This window comes from Pagrus major, chromosome 7 (genome assembly GCF_040436345.1).
Source record: "Pagrus major chromosome 7, Pma_NU_1.0".
Classification (NCBI taxonomy): Eukaryota; Metazoa; Chordata; class Actinopteri; order Spariformes; family Sparidae; genus Pagrus; species Pagrus major.
In genome coordinates, this window is record NC_133221.1 from 26,847,664 (window position 1) to 26,865,484 (window position 17,821).

At 39.6% G+C, this 17,821-nt stretch overlaps 1 protein-coding gene across 2 annotated transcripts in view; it reads left to right on the top strand.

Annotated features, from left to right (window-relative positions):
• The first annotated feature begins 1,056 nt into the window (after positions 1–1,056).
• The window catches only part of calcrl2 (calcitonin receptor-like 2), a 32,619-nt gene continuing 15,854 nt past the window's right edge, over positions 1,057–17,821 (top strand). The window contains exons 1-3 of one of the 2 annotated variants that reach the window (XM_073469923.1): positions 1,057–1,116; positions 15,340–15,397; positions 16,858–17,029. In XM_073469923.1, coding sequence (XP_073326024.1) covers positions 1,067–1,116; positions 15,340–15,397; positions 16,858–17,029 — 280 coding nt within the window. In that variant the 5' untranslated portion in view covers positions 1,057–1,066. Of the gene's footprint in view, positions 1,117–2,995; positions 3,015–15,339; positions 15,398–16,857; positions 17,030–17,821 lie in introns of those variants that run through there. The other variant, XM_073469924.1, reaches the window with a different exon arrangement.

A 17,821-nucleotide genomic window follows, 5' to 3' on the forward strand; every position in this document is an offset into this window, starting at 1 on the left:
TTCTATGAATCTTTACTGCAAATAATGTGAAACCTGATAAAGTTCCAAAAATAAACTAACAAAATACTTGCCGATTAAAAAAAGTAAAACAAAAGAAGTTATATTTGTGTTACCCGACACTGCCGTACTACCCTTAGATCCAATGTTCTCCGGCAGCACATAAAGGCAGCATTACCTGAGATAAACAGACTCCTCAAACGTCACATGATTCGCATGGTATTCAGTTATCGGATAAAGCTAATAGCTATACTGCATGTATATTGCTGTTATAGTGTCCTGTACTTTGCTATTTTCTATGTTATGGTCCAGCTGTCACCAACTACAAACAGCAGGTGGCATTGTTGTACTTCACAGCAAAACTACTATAGGCCTGCTACAGAACATAATATAAATCAGTAATGGTTTTATCTTTACTCATTGACATTGACAGCTCAATAATAATCTAATGATAAAACATTTCTCATGATAGTTTCATATCCTTTCACTTTTTTCATTACATTACCATTTACAGAATACAGCAGTTATAATCTTTTTTTTAAAATGCTTTTATTCATGATGATTTAAGCATTTAATCCTTACCGTCAAAATAAAAGCATCGCTTTTGTCCCACTGGCAAAAAGATTAACTCAACCACAATACAGGCAATGTGATGATCTATAAGAAATGTTTATTTCTTAGATTTATTTCACATCATATATTGTCACTCATTAACATCCAGGTTCTCTCCTGCCTTCAGCAAATGATCATGACTCCAGTCCGTGCTGATGTCCAATATCCTTGTCCTTAACTGTAAAAACTGTACATCAGAGTGGTGTGAAAAGCATTAGTAGTCATAAAGTTTACTAGAATGTGTGGCTTCATGGCTTCCTTCGTGTCTGAAGACGCTCATCAGTATATTCCAAACAAAAATGGCAATATGGCGGAGAGCATTTTATTTTGAAAGTGATAGCAGGAAGATGTGTATTTGGTCCTATTCTCAGCTTGACTGCAGTAGCTGAGTGGCCGGGGTTGGTCAGTGTTGACAGTAGAGCAGCATGAGACCCTCCTCTGCTCGGATCATGCAAGCATGGGGATATTTGGAGGAAAAGACAGTTTGACAGCCCACTCAAAGCAAAGGTAAGCAACTTGTGTCTCTTTTTTACTCAAAAGCCGGGCTGCCACATACTGGGGACAGTCCAGGTCTCACTTATTGCTGTGGTTTTTATGAGGCTTCACTTGAATGTGGTTGTGTGAAATGTGTCCATAAAACTCAGGATGTGATGTACTTTCATTTTCATGAAAAAGAACCACAGCAATATAACAGACAATGTAATTATGAGACTAACATAAAACAACTTTATTTTACAAGAAAAGTTAGGTAAAAGTAAGTGATTATAGGAACATAATGAGGATGATGATTTTAAAGTGAAAGTGCAGGCAAAGTGCAACACACCATAAAGTACTTTATGATCTATAATTCACATTTGAGCACCATAGACTGCAAGCTCCTATAAGAAGACTGTAGCAATATAGGACTGTGTTTATTATCACAAACCATATCAAGATCACTGTAAAGTAGCTCATGACTGCCACCCTACACACAGTAAAAGTTCTTATAGCAACAGAAAAGAAATATAACCTTAATTCTGTACAGTATATATCATTGAGGATGAGTGCAGGTTAAGGGAAGGTCACACCCTGAGCTGGCTTGTTGCCTCCTTCTACAGTTGCAATTCTGAGTACCATATGAATAGAAATAGAAACAGAATAGAGTTGAACAGAGTGTCACTGTGATTATCTCCATTAATACGAAAGACAACAGATGGCAGATGAGTCCTTGGTCAACATAATGGATGCCACATAAGTCAACACAGAGTCAAAAGTGAATGACATGAGACAATAAAGATGGGCATTAAGCAGTCATTCAGTCATTAACTGGAAGCTGGTAGTGTTGTCTGTCATCGCAGAGTGCTGGGAGTGCTATCAAGTTTTAAACAGCTTCTGGTACAGTAGCTGTAGTAGTTCATCAATGATGAAGGTTTCAGCAATCAGTTAAAAGCTAAAACATATCTTGTTTGCAGACTTGTAGAGTTTGATTTAAAAAAAATAGTACACATTAAACAATAAAGCTGAAATCCATTAACGTAAAGTAAAACAGTGGAGGTTACACGGTGGTGTAGGTACCTTGAATCTGTTCCCAGCAGGCTGGGTGCGCTGACATGTGCTTTGTTATTTTCTCCATGAATTTGCATTTCTCCTAAAAGATTTTCATTCGCTTTTACATGCATGTTAGCAATCACCAGTAGTAAGTTGCTCTGTTCATAGAAGTCATTTCATGCTGCTTGATGTACCTGATCTACATAGAAAAGGAAACCTATAGAGTATTATTATTCCTTAGCTGTCTCTCTGTAATAGAGTGACACTCACTAATGTTATTCTAATGCCACCCTGCGCCTCGTCCTTGCCTCTGCAAAATTTGCATGCCGGCTTTTATTACTCTGGCGGAGGCTATTTGTGTTGCTTTGTGTCTTTCTATGTCAGTCAAGTGTCTTCAGGAACACCCTTTCCCCCCTCCGCCTACTGTTGCCAAGTTGTAATCCTTCACACCCAAGACATCGATCTGAGATCAGCTCCTAACTTGACTTATGAATACCTCAGAACTTCCTGGACTCTGAAGTCTGACCGTGCGTCTGCCCGTGGGAAACTTTCACCCCAAACCCCACCCAGCGTTGTCTTTGACTGGAACAGTCTGCTCTTGCCAGGCAGCTATCAGTGTATTAATAGGTGCTTTGGCTTCTACTTCGGTCCCAACCCCCCACTTCGCTCTCCAGTCATCGGCCCTTTCATAACACAAACAAGCCAACAAGCCCTCCCCTCCAAGTACCTGAAAAAAACATGTGCTTATTTTAGGCTCAGTGGGAGACAACTGACACGTCAGGGTTGCATACTAACGGGTGCAGGGGTTGTGTTCAGAGTGGCAAAGACTTCCTATTATTTTGGACAATAGGAAATGACAGACGACCTCTAAATGCAGAGTACGTATATGCAGTATCTATATATAGTATCAAGGCTAACTGAGCTAAATAGTTAACAGCAGCTAGCAGTTATGAGCTACCCCCAGGTGGCCAATTCTCACAAATTGCACCTTTTAAGCTAAGTCCCTATATTATGTTTATTTTGATAACATCGTACTTGTTGCTACTTTAAAGGGGCACTATGTAGCATTGGAGAAGAAACTTTTTTGTTCGTAAGTGAATAAACACGCTGTTCTCAGAGGAAAATAAGGCCTCCAGATTACTGTTGAAGCTAGAAAGGTGGCAGGGTCTGCCACACATAAACAAAGTAAAACAGTATGAAAATGTGTTGTCCTTTAAGGTCAGTTTGTTTTTTTCAGTTTATTCAGTCATAAAAACCAAGCAAGTTTATTTATTTAGTTAGTTTAGCCATAAAACAAGTCAGTCAATAAAGATATTTGTCTTCTGATTAAAATCCCATCTCCAAAACTACATAGTCCACCTTTAAGGGCTTTAACAATGGGAACCATCTTGTTTATGAAACTTGAATTGCATCCCATTTTCTACAATGAGGAAACATGTGGGGGGCTCTCTGTAACAAGTTGAGAAAGAGAGATAAAAACGGAGAGAGGCATAGTGTGCTTATTCTCATGGGGAAACTCAGGAAAGACCTCAGTGAGATGAAATGGGATGAAAGAAGAATGGGAGTAGATGCTTTAGTGGTGAACGTGGTGTCAGGCTGACCATATCTAAGAACTGTGTCGGGGTGTGCTGGCTCCCACACTGATTGATAGGTGGGGGAGAGTGCTAAGGCTGGCATGGTTACTGTTGTACTGGTGCTGATCTTCTTCTCTTTCAACATAGCCTGCAGGCATCAGCAGTTGGCTGTGTGGTGGGAAAGCTTGCGTTTGGTTAATAGAGGAGTTGTGGGGGTGATCATGTTGTGTCTTGAGAGCAATGCCTCTCATCTGTTCTCTTGTTACTCACTGCCCGCGCTGCTTTTATAACCCCAGGGGCAAAAAATACAAATAAAAAATCACAAGAGACTACTTGGCGCAGCGCCAAACTGGGGGAGCTATTTCAGGGTTCAGCTATGGGAAAATAACCAAGTCGGTGATCATTCATACACGGACAGCTCAGTTGCTGTAAATCCTGCGGCTGCTGGTGTGCCGGCTCTCGCAAGTGATACATGGGATCGGACAGCGTTAAGAGACCACTTTCCACAATACGTAAACCCAGAAATGCTGGAATTTAACGCTGGGAAGAGAAGATGTCAAATGATGGACGTGCAAACACTTAACACTATATTGTTTGCAGATCAATGCATCTTCTGGACAAGAGACTGATCCAAAAAATGTGTTCTGTAAAGGTGCAGTGCATCCCTTCTTCCTCAGTCACCCCCTGCCTGCAAGTTCAAGTACCCTGTTCAACCTGTAATTGAACCCCCTTGTGGTCATTGCATAACAGGATCTTGTGGTGTTCACTGGTTTTTGGCTCTCACTGTGCTACATACTTGGTTAGCAGAATGTTTTTTTTTTTTGCATTTCAAACTAGCTGCCCTTAAAGATGCATTATCCCTGGGGTGCCCTGGCAGCTCAGCAGGTAGAGCGTGCGCCCCATGTGCACAGGCTGAGTCCTCACTAGCAGCCTGGGTTTGATTCCTGCCTGTGGCTCTTTGCTGCATGCTCTTTGCTCTCTCCCCACTTGCCTGTCTGTCTACAGCTTTTCTATCCAATAAAGACTAGAAAAACCCAAAAAATGATGCACTATTCCATATTTATAATTGCATATAATCAGCAGGCAGCTGATTTTAGCAAAAAGTCGCTAGTAAAGAAACTCAGACACCCAGCCATGCAAGCTAAAGAACCAAATATTTTTATTAGGAGTTGTTGTAGACCAAACCTGAGCTTAAAGGAGACCAATTACTGAACTTACATTGATCATCTGGTGAGTGGTGATAGTTTTGTTAATAAAAACTTTGTTTTTGTTTGTTTGTGACCTTTATTTTCACGACTAAGATGAGACGATGATGGAGTGTCATTAAATGCAATATCAGCATGCAATATTGTTGACAAAAAAAAGACGAGACTCAAATTGTCATGGTTTTGGGTTTCAACTTAGTTGTTTCCTGGTTTATTTTGTAGGTTTTATCCTCATGTGTCATGTCTTGTTTTTACACGTCCTGTCTTTGTCTTCTTCCCGCCTTTTACCCTGTTCACCTGTGTTTTATCTATTAATTAGCCACTGTGTATTTATGGTGCGTTCCACTGCAAGTCGGAAGCCATAATTTTGAAGTCGGTTTAAATTGTCCCATTGCAACTGCTCGGAAAAACACAGACTCTCGCTGCAAACGATTGTTTGAACAGCAAGTCTGCTAAGCAACTACAGCAGCTGATGTAACCGTTAAGGTTAGTTATTAAGGTTCGCTTTTTGTTACGTCTTCCTGTCTGGCTCCGTATCCATCTTGCGTTTGGGTCCTTTTTGCTAAAACATAACAAAACTGTAGTCTAAAGAATAAAAACTTTATCAAAATCTCTCTTTATTTTTGTTGACAAAGAAGAGGAGACGATATATGATTCACAGTTTATTTTTTCCCAATGCAGCAGTTGGGTTTCCTGTGCTGCACCAGTCAGTTTCTTGACCTTCAGTCTGAACTGTAGTCCATATAGGGACGACACCAGCAGGACACAATGACTCAGGAGTCGGAGTATAATTTATGTTGTTCAAAAGGCAAGTTTGTCATGTAGCTTCTTTGCACAGCCAAACAGTGGTTTCACAATGTTTTATTGCTTGTACAGCTCTCATTATTTTAGAAGAGTATTGGGTCCAAGGCTGAAGTTGTTGAATCGTCGTTTCTGTTGTGTATCTTCACATCTCCCTGTGAGCCGTCATAACAGTGTCACTGCTTATTTTTCTTGTGATGAAAGCCATGAGGAGATAACGAAGGCCATATTTGGCCTTGCTTTGTGTCCAAGCATATTGTGTAGCTTTATTATTGTTGATGCTAGACTGTTGAGTAATATGCTTCAATTGCTGCATCTAGACACTTTTGTGCTTGTTTTATTACTTTATATTGAACTAGATGTTTTTAAATATCACTTCTGAAACTCGTGATAGACGTTTTTCTCAAATTATTGATAACTTACAGACCAAACGTTTGCAACACTCTGCAATGATAAACCTCCTCACCTTTCAATGTCTATAAGGATGTTAACTCTGTCCCTTATGAATGTCCTTTGTATGTGTGTAACAATGGCTTATTTTTAACCTGTGGGGCTGTTTAGAAGTGGAGAGGGGAGAGAAGGGAGGAAGTGGTTGCAGGATGACAGAGGAAGATAATAGCATCCTCCTCAACCTTCATCCTTCCTCCACCTTTCCTCACACACACACACACACACACACACACACACACACACACACACACACACACACATACACACACACTCTTGGGGTTTGTGTTGCTTCCCCATGGTTTTCTGGATCCCCCGCTGGAATACAAATAAGTAGGAATAATGTGTTAACAGATGCACACAGGCAAGACGCAACAGACACACACACTTCCCTGATCCCTGGAGCTCTGACAGTTTGACCTATAAGACACTGAACTGGAGCAGCTTATAAGAGGGAACCTGAGAAAACTCTAGGGTTATGAAGTCAGTGTCAGTGCTGAATCTTAAAGTAACTCTGACAAGAAAACAGAGCCAAAATCACTTGCTTCAGCTGCTTTCTCATCTGAAATCCAACATGAAATTGAGAGACACTGAGAGATGTAAATAAATGAAGTAGCTTTTATGAATGATGCTAGAGCTGGGCGATATGAAAAAAACATCTTATCGAAACATGGATGGAATGAGTTCTATCAACGTTATCGACCATGTCTTCTATTTCTATCGAGAAAAAGTTATTTTGTTTCGTTATTTATATTATTGTTTTACCACCCAGCCCTAAATGAGGCAAAGCAAGTTCATTTATACAGCACAACTTCATACACAGATTGTGTTGGTTGACATGATGAGGTCCAGGTGTAAGAGGAGGAATGAAAGAGCATCATATGTCTTTTTTACATAAAGAAGTTTAAAGGTTTAGGTTTAGTTGAAATGTTCATAAAATTAACTAAAACTACCAACAGAATATGAAAGAATAACATTTTAGATGTTATGGCGTCTGTGTATTGTGGTGCAGAGATATCTCCTGAAGTTAGCATGCTAACCAGCTAGCCCCGGCACTCCTGGGTCCTTCACGTTCTCCTTGCTCTCAGTCTGGACTGCTAGCTGCACAGCTAACTGAGCTAACTGGCTAACAGCAGCTACAGTTAGCCTAGCAGCAGTTAGGAGTTGCTCTAGCGATATGCTCCCCTCTATTGTTTTTGAGTGTGAATTTGACAAGTGGACAGTTACATATTGCACCTTTAAGGTTAAGGGACCCATTAGAGTGTTCATACATGAATGAGGTAAATTTCCAAATGTGGTGGAGTTACCCTTTAAGGTGCTTGTACTTTACTTGATTGTTTCCATTTCTTGCTACTTTATATATACTACTCCACTATTTCTCAGGGAAACATTGTACTTATTTGACAGATATAGTTACGAGTTACTTCTTTAATCATCTTATATCCCTCAAATTTATCTTGTGACCTTTTAAGGGGGCTCTAACGAAAACCACTGGACTATGCAATCAGTCATCAATTTTACAGATTTTTCTAGCAAAAAAAGGCCTAAACCTTCTGGTTCAATCTTACTAAATGTCTTCTTTGTAAAACAAGACATTTGAAGACATGTCCTTTGAATTAATATTAGCTGATTCTGTAATAGTCTGCAGAGGGTTGAAAGCTTTTTTTCCTTAAAGCAATAGCTGTTTACAACACAATGACTTCATGAAAGTTATAATTAAGCGGTCCTTTCACTGCATCACCATGAGCCGTTTCAAAGAGACCGGTTAAGCCCACTGTTTCTTCTTCTTGCTCAGCTCTGTTGTAATTGGCTGTGTACTGGTTTTCCCTTGTGTTGAGTTTGTGGTATTTTATCTTATCTCTGGCAAGCACTCACTTCTGCAGCGCACTGTTATTGTTCCTTTTAGTTGTGTTTGTTTTGGTTATCTTCAAAAAAAAAAAAACATAAGTGAATTATGAAATGATATCTTGTGTTTTGTTGTTGACATCAGTGGAAGAATTCCAGTCAGCTGTTTCCTATTCAGGCTGTTGTTTTATGTGACAATTTTTCCAGGCTTTTGTTCTGTTCTCCCATAAGCATATGTTATATTTATGTGTCTGGAAGTGCAATTCATCCCAAAAGCAATTGCATCCAGTTACTTTGTTAAGGCAATTTTACGCTTTCCAACAGTTTGTATCAAAGTCCCTCCAATCTACAAAAATGCAAGCCTGAAAATGGTGAAAATGCCGCAACGGTAACACCATTGTACCAGGCAACACACAATTAATTAATAACAGGCCTTTTTTTAAATTACTTCTGCTCATATTGTCCCTCAAGCGGTAACTCAGTGACCTCCAGGGTCGGGACAAAAGCCTGCTTTACGTCACATCAGCATCTGCAGTCCATTTCACTGGTTGCAAAGGCCAATAAACCTAAATCTGGTGTTGCAAAACATCAATATTTGGATTTACCATCATTCCATCTGATGACCAGTGACCCCATGAGAGCAGTATGACTCCCACAGTGAGGTTTAAGGATGTGGAGTGCTAGTTATACTCTAACAGAGTTAGGATCAGGATTTAAACATTAGCTATATTAAAGGTTCGATAGTCAAAATCACCCTAAAAATTTAATTCTTTCCACTCTGGTGGATTCTGACCAAACATAAATGACATGAGATATTTTTTGCAGATACAGTTGAGTTTGATTAAAAATGTCTCAGTAATCTAAAACTGGGTTTTTTGTTATGCTTAGTTGACTCTCACATTTCTCACCCCTGCACAGTCTGCTGTTAAAATCATTAATGCTTTTCCCACCTACACATCCACATCCAACGTCTGAATGGAAAATGACCATTCCTTGTCCAAAGGCATTCTGGGAAAGTTTGGACCTCACTCATTGATTTAAAGGGAGAAGCAGGTTGAGTGGGTTGAACAAAAAATAGCAGCAGTATAATAGTAAATGATGTTGTGGTAATATTTAAAGATTTAATAAGTTATGGATATTGTTCTCCCACTTCTCTCAGCTAAGCCTCAGGATATATGCACATGATACAGCCACAAATAGATCTACTGGATGTTCTAACTCACAAGAACACATTGCACGCGCAAATTCTTATTTATTTTCAACCTATTACTGATCAAGAAATTGTAAGAAACACTTTTGTTTTAGCAGAAAATAAAAGTTTAGTCACACTGACTGGTCCAATGAACATACGCCATCACACAAACCTTTGGCTCAGGAGATGTGTGTTTAATTTCCTCAGTTGGGGTTTGTCTCCTTTGGATATAAAGTAAAGGACCCTGAGGCTCCAACACAAGCCTTTATTCTTTGTTTCTGGACTGCGTAACCCTCTTTGATCCAATCAAGCCAGTCAGGATGCGCTGAGACACTATGCACAACATATTAAACCTCCCTCCTCTTTGCTTTAAACCCTTGTGAAGTTGCACAAGGTCGCTGTTTTCAGCATTTGTGGTGCATGTGTGTATGAGTCCACAACTAATTGGACTGTCTCATCATTGTGTTTGTTGTGTGTATGTTGTGTGTGTGTGATTTCTGCACACAAGAGACACAGTCATCAGAAACATCACTTACCTTGAGTGCTGGTTGCCAAGAGACACTGCTGCAGCTCTTTCAGCAGTTGTTTTCAGCAGCTGGCAGCAGCTTTGACAGTAGATTGTTTCACACAGATAACTGGCATTACAGGGTCTGATGTTGGGTTTTCAAGGCTGATACTCTCATATTTTTTATAATCAAAGCTGCCAAAAGCTTCTGACTTTCTCCTGTATTCTGATGGGATTGTGTGATATTATGAGTATAAGTCTCCTACACATGGTGTACTCGTGGCTATGTGTTGTTTCTACAGCTGTTACCAGACAAGCAGAGCATGCATTCCAGTTTGACAATGACTGCTCTCAGACCGTCTAAACATCTCGTGGAGGAAGAAATCAGGGCTCCTTTAAAGGAATACACTGAGTTATCGGGAGATTTGTCTGCTAATAGACACCAACAATAACTCATGTTTTACTTCTGGATTATTTAGTGATTGGTACTATGCTTAAAGAGACCAATTATGCCTTTTTTTTGTTTGTTTTTTTCCCTTTCCCTCAGTGTTAGGTTAAATAGGTTCCTGTGCATGTAAGAGGTCTTGCAAATTAAAAAAGGTCAAAGTCCGCACCTACAGAAGCTCAGGTGCTGGCTCAGGCGTGTGTGAAGTGACCAATCACAGGAGCCTGGGTCACCGACAATATATTATGAACCTGAAAATTAGCATAATATGTCTCCTATAACTTGTGAAAAAGACTACATCATTTCCTAAATTATCTGGCCACTGTTGTTTTACAATGTTCATTGTAATGAAGGAACATGTCACCCAGTGCACCATGTGGCTCACCGATGTGTTTTTAATAGTTTTTGGACAACAATGGAGCTCTGTGGCACAGAGGATAAGATATCAGGCACTGCATACACAGGCAATACTTGTTAATAGGATTTGTCTGGAAAGTCAGAAGTGTATGTCGATGAGGTTCCTCATTGAGGCCATTGGCATCTGTGTGATTTTCGTGGCTATAATCTCACCACTGTCCAGAGTTAAACTGACCAACACAACATGGAATAAAGTGAAAGTCCAGAGTTAAGGACACACACAGACTCCACATGAGACAGACTGTCTGAGATAAATGTTGACAGACGACAGTGTAGGAGAGAAAAAACAGAGACGACAGAGGCGGGCTGAGAAAAAAGGGACCGTCAAAGAACAACAATGAGAGTAAAACTAGAGACAACATGAGAGTGGAGAAAGAAAGAATGAGTGGCAGAGTTGATGTGGGTGTCTGTGTCTGACTGTCTGTGTTTGTTTAACCTGAATTTAAACTCCTCTTTCCCTCGTGTGCCCCTACGGGGGGAATGTCTGAACACAAAGGAAGAAGTTTATCCAGAGAGTGATGAAAACACAGACATGCATCTCAACATGGACAAGAAAAGGGAGTTTGGACACCGATCAAGCACACAGACCCATATAAATCAGCATGAACAAATATATGTACATACGTTTAGTCTGTGTGAAGTAGGCTTTATCTTATTGACTTTTAAAACTCAAATATTACCCTACAGCTTCCAAGACATGCTTCCATTTTGCTGTAATTCTTTTGAGCGTCTTTGCACCTTCCTTGCTGTTGTCAGTGTCCTTGTTTTTTTAATTACACAGTATTTCCTCATGCCTGATACTCTGGATCACCTCCACAAATATTTATCGGTGATGACCCTGTAGAAAGGACAAAAAGACGAGGACAGAGGAAGTGAGAAGAGGGGCAGCCTTTCAGTTTGTATCGTTACTAGAAAACAAAGACAAACCAAACTACTTGGCCACAGTTCACAGACTGCTTGTCCACAGTGTTTGTTGGTGACAATGGCACACAGCGAGCGCTGCCAAGATATTATAATGTGAGTGTGTGTGTCCTTGGGTTTACAATGTCCTGATCGAGAACAATACCATGTCAGAGGCGACTGTGTACATAATAGATAGAGAGGCATTCATTGTTTGGTTTTTCTTATTGAATAGAATTGTAATTATAAATGAATGTCTGTTTGTGAACCATCGCCATCGCCCACAGAAATTCAAACTGCAGTCCAAGGGAAAAGATGTCACTGTACTGCATGAAATGCAAACATTACAACACATCCTCGTATCAAACTGACAGAACAGGTCGATTGTCAGCAGTTCCCAAAACACCATGTTACTGTAAGTAACTTCTGTTACGTAACCTTCGACTTCTGGTTTCCCACTGGACATGAACAGCATTTTCACTGAAACTCCTGTGCTTGTTTCACCTGATCATCCATCCCCAACTTCCTCCCTATACAGATTTTTTGCTCATTATACTACTTCCCCTCAATTTCTCCTTTGCAGACGTTATTATTACCAGAGCCACTAGAGGTCGCTGCTTAACAAGAAACCTTAATATGGGTCATAATAAGCTGCTTCCATATACCATATCCTATATGGTCATTTTTCTGATGAGCTTGGGCTGAAAAATCAACCAGGGATTTGGACACATTTACAAATACATACTGCATAGCCCAGCGTCACAGGACAAGTTTTAAATCTGTCTCCATGTACACGTAACTTAAAGATGACATTTTGTCAATATTTCATAAACTGATTTTTATTAATATACAAACAAAATCACAATCTTACCTTCTAACCAATCTAACCTCAACCAAAATGAATCCTAAAGGTAACATTTCATGACTTGGAAACAAACTTTTTTCCTAACTTTAACCACAGTGTCTTTGTTGCCTAAACCTGACCACAGACTGGATGTGAACCCTGGATTCTGATGTGACAGGCCTGGACTTTGTTCGCCCCACCATCATGACCACCAACCTGTGACTCCCATGGATCCATTAATGTAGCGTTTCAACCCAATCGCCAGAATAAATCTTGGCAATGTACGTCTCTGCAAATGCTAGATATTTGGTTAGGGTTGAGAAAAGATCACGCTTTGGTTGATAAGACCTACTTTGGTTACCTATTAGCATCAGATTGTGTTTTGTGGAAGAAAAACATCACAACTATTTTCTCTGTAATTTGTGCAACATCTTGTTCCTTTCTGGCCTCAAAACATGACTCACTGCAGACAATTACTGAATGGTGAACTACACATAAATATTACATTCTTCAGCACTGACACATTATTCACTGCAAATGTATTAATAATTACTTTTGTAGTTGAGTCAGAAGAGCTTACTTCTGTACAACCTTTGCACATCATTCCCTTTGGGTATGAGACATGACACAAAATCGCTGAACATTATGCATGAAATTATGCTTTGACTGCTCACTGATCATCATTTATTAAAATGTTCTGTTTCAGTTAAATCTGGGCTACCTTTTCCCTCTGTTATGCTCGTCAACAATCACGACACGCACAGGCTATGAATTTCCTGCTCTATGTGAGCAAGTAGAGGAAGAAAGAAAAAAGAAGTTCCAAAGAAGGAATGAATAATGTTTTTTTCATACTATTCACGGCCCTGGTTCCTGAAACTCTCAGACCCCTGACGCAAAACATTCCCACATTTCTTTCTCCTGTATTTTCTCATCTCTCTTTCCCGTACTCTGAACTGTCCAAATGTTTGTGTTACTGGAGCTTCTTGGCTTGAATTTTAACTTGACTTCCTGCCTATCTAAGCTTTAATCACCTCAGCTTGAACCTTAATACTTCCAATATTCCACTTAAATGTCATTCAAAGTTATCTAGACCAAACAATCTGACAATTTAAAATGACTGGAATACTCAAAACCATTCATCATTTTTATGTGTTAACTTTAATATTAATATCAATGTGTGTCATTTGCCTGTAATTCAGGAAGACTGGGTTTACTACACTTGAAGCTGATTGGCGTCTTTGGCCTCATCTCAGCCCAGTGCAGACTGTAATCTCTGTCATGGTCAAACGAAACGCACGGCAGCAAAATCAGCACATGTCAGCATTTCTTGATAACCCTATCTGTCTACCCTAATAGCTGCTTGGTCCACAGCACAAAATGTATTGGTTTCACAATAATGGCTCTAAAATTGTAAGATACTCAAAATATGTGCTTCGCAGACAGAAACTTGAAAAAAGACAGACATTTCTTTCTCAGAGGAAAATGCAGTATTTAAATACACATTTTAAATGTGTTTTGATAATAATTCGAGTGAGAAATGTATGTTTTATTTTCATAATATTCATTCACTGAAGGTGTATGATCATTAGTTTATTTATTATTACAAAGATTTTGCCAGGATTTTGCCAGAAAACTGAAAACTGCTGAAATGCAGTGTTTCCTATTGTTGCTTTTGTGGTTGCTATGGACTGTGCTTACACTAAAAACCATGTGGCTTGCAAGTTTCGAATCATTGTCTTTGCATTGTGTAGTTACCTGAGCTGTTATGTTATCTGTGTTATGTTGTGTACCTGTTTGATGATGCTCTTTCAGTTAAAAACAAGATTTTAGAGGTCAAAAAGGCTCCAAAGTCAGGCGTACTTCCAGTGCACCTATTAGTCTACACATTTGATGTGAGACTGGGTTGCACCTGAACTGAGCATCCGCCATTTTGAGTGACAACAAATTAACTAATTAATTACTAAGTTTTACTGCACTTACAACAAAATTAAAGAACACATACAAAGATATTATTTCATATTTAATTTCCTCCTTCATGGATAAATAGAGGCCATTATGTTTTCCCACCAAAGAGACACTTTTTGTCGCATTTGTATTGTTTTTCAGAGACACTGCCATCGTCACCTCTCTGACACCTCCTTATGCTGAGTATTTATTTCACCCTTGTTTGGCTCATTTGACTCAAGAGGAAACACTAAAGGGAACTTGCTGCCCCTACCCCTAACCCGCCCTAAAATAATAATAAACACACATCTGTTTCAGTGACCCTGAGCGACAGTGAGAGGAATGACTGGTGGAGCATGAACTTCCTGTCCTAATAGATGAGAAAATACACATAAGCCTACTGTAAATAAACATTTCTTCAGCGCACTTTCTTCCGTGGACCTCTCAGACACATTAGGCCTTAGTCCTCCATTTTGAATATATGACTTTTTTACTAATTAAATTAAATAATGAATGTGATGTTAGTGACAGGGATAAGAGCACTTTTGGTCCAGACTGATATATTGATTGGCGTGAATCCTGTGACTTTTGCGATCCCCTGACTTTTCCTGTAGCGCCCCCTACAGGTCAAAGGTTACCTGACTAATTAACGACATCCTCATCAATCTTAGCTTTATTTGTATTTATTGCTGGTTACTCAAATCAAGGGACTGTGGACAGAGGGTTTCGCACATTATACAGATGCAGATATTAAGTTCCCTGGAGCATTGTGATTTGTGATTTTGGGCTAAAAATAATAATAACTTGACTTGAATTAGCTGATGTTAGCATGCCAACACATTAAAGCCAGTGAACACGGTAAACATATTCATATAGCATGCTGATATTAGCATTAAGCTAAAACAACTGTGCTTAAGTTCAGTCTGACAGAGCTGCTAGTGTAGCTGTGGTATTATATAAAACTACAAGTATAGAATACATTGCTTATTATAAGATCCACAGTTTTAAAATAAATAACAGCGATTTTGGGATCTGGAGTACAAATGTCTAATAATCGCATTGTCTTGTTCTTGTCTCTCCTCAGAAACATGTGGAGGACCCTCACACTCTCACTGATAGTTGCACTGGCTTTGGGCACAGAGGTGAGTGTGTTTCTCCCCTTGTCATTCTCTGTTAATATTAGCTAATTACTTTTTGACACCCTAAATGTGCACACTGGGTAGGTTTTCACTTCCAGAAATACTTCTTTCAAGCCTGGCATCTTAATTCATTTTCATTTTTCAAGGGGCATTATCAACGGAAGCAGACCAAAATGCCTCTGGACACAACTGATAAGCTTATAAACCTATCGGAGCAACGGAACATGTAACATGAGCATGCACTGAGCTAATTAACATGACAGCACAGCTCAAAGCACAGAAGAAATGTAAGCTTGTTAGCCTGCACTGTATCGTAGTTTAGGGATGCTAGCTAGCCACTACTAAAGTTACAAGTTACTACAAAGTGGTGTTGCTAACATCTTCAACTCAACACTGCAACTATTAGCAAGCTAGCTTCTGTCAAGAGTCACCAGTTAACATGGTCACCGGTTTAACCAAAACATGGGCAGTGCAGTACTGCCCCTGCCTTATGAAAGTCAGAACAAGCTTTAAATTAGGCCTTGTATATCTAATCTACCATAAAATACGATTCAGCTACTGGGTTGCTTATTTCTCACCTCAAATTTGTTCAGAAACAGATTTTGGCAGACTGCTACAGGAAATAAGTGAAAGTTTACTCACCTTCTTCTTACAACAGAACCCTGCTACTCATGCTCAAACCCCATTGGCTCACAGAGCGCCGTATCAAATCATAGACTATATAAGGTCATTGTATCAAGCCCGCCCCATTTTAGATAAATGGCTGTGATTGGCTCGTCACAAAATGTGAGTGGGACCAGACGCATCTGCCAGAGTAAATGAAACATGAGCAGATTCATCATAGAACTTCTTTCTATACTCCAGTACTTTTTTGCCTTTTCATTACATTTTAGCCCTGCATTTTTATCTTAAAGGTCAGACTGATAACATTTTTATTTAGATCTCTGTGTAAGAATTCTGACAGTGGTTCCAGTTTCTAACAAGGTTTGATAGAAAATAGTGTAACCCTGTAGGTATCATGTGGTATCTGTGTTCCGTCAACAGTCTTGTAAGTCGCCAGTTTGTGGAAAAAAACCAAAAAAATATTGGCTGAGTTCTACAGTATGTGCCCAGCATACCACTGTAAATTAGCTAGCTAAGCAACGTTTGCTAGCCAGTGTTAGCAACGCTAGCTAGGACACAGTCTGGCAACCATTTGAGGGGGCAGATGATTCGAACAACAGCAGTGTTGTAATGTGAATGCAATGGAAGATGGATGGAGAGATGTAATGCTACATTTAGTGGTTTAATGTTATCAATAACACTTTTAAATGTTCAAGCTTTTTGTCATTTACGTATAGTAATAAAATCCCAGTTTCTTTGTAATCTAAAGTGATATTGGAGTCGAACCACAAAGGTTGTGCCAAGAGGAGACATTCAGCATTCTAAAAACTCTAATATACAGTGTCTGAATTTTTACCCAGGTGTCCCAGTCTGAGGATGTGGGGTCCATGCTGGCTGTCGACAAGGCGGAGGAGCAAGAGGAGAATTTCAGTGACATATCCACCGTACTGGGAATGTCCCGTCAGCAGATCCTGGCTGCTCAGTTTGAGTGCTACCTGAAGATAATCCATGATCCACCACTTACAGAAGAAGGTGATAAGACAGAACCTATTGTTCTATTATTTTTATAATCACAGTCCAGCTGATAACAGCTGTCCATCTGGGACTCACATATCCTCAATGGAATAAACATGTTTTGCCTCCACCGGATGGCAGATAAACGTTAATCGCATGAATCACAAGTTTGAGTGCTGATAGCTGTAATGAAATGGCTCCCCGTGCTATTGTTATCACTAATATTACCAGTAAAACACTGAATGACAGGATATCCTTTTCAGAACTAATTCATTGTCATTGTGCTTAGCTAGCTTTTTTTGGGCTCAAACTCCTATCTCCACAGTGCTGTGTCAGTGCTCTCTTATTGTGGTGTAAGGGAAAAAAATGCTCTGTCTTTTTATTTTTCTTTAAACCAGTCGTCTTGGGTGGTATGAACCCTACAAAATAGTTTCGGGGGGAATGTTGTTTGCGTGGGGAGGCGAGCCTTAGCATGAAAACAGCTAAATCACCGCAAAAGAAATGGTAGCTGGCTGCTGCTAGCTTGTTTATGTTCGTACCATTAGCAACAAGGTTACTGTTAGCGTAACTTACCATTTCTAGCTTGTAGGAGCTCGCTCGGTGGTTGTTGTTGTTTCCTGTAGCGGCGAGTGTTTTCAGAACAGTAACTTGCAGATAGCGGAAAGAAAGGGGGAATGTTGCTAAATGGAAGACTTACACCAACAGTCTATCCAGTAAATCAAACTATTGACAACATATTTTATCACTACATGCTTGAATCCACAATGGAGATGTAAATACAAGGCAAGGAAAAAATGTTTTCAGCCAGTT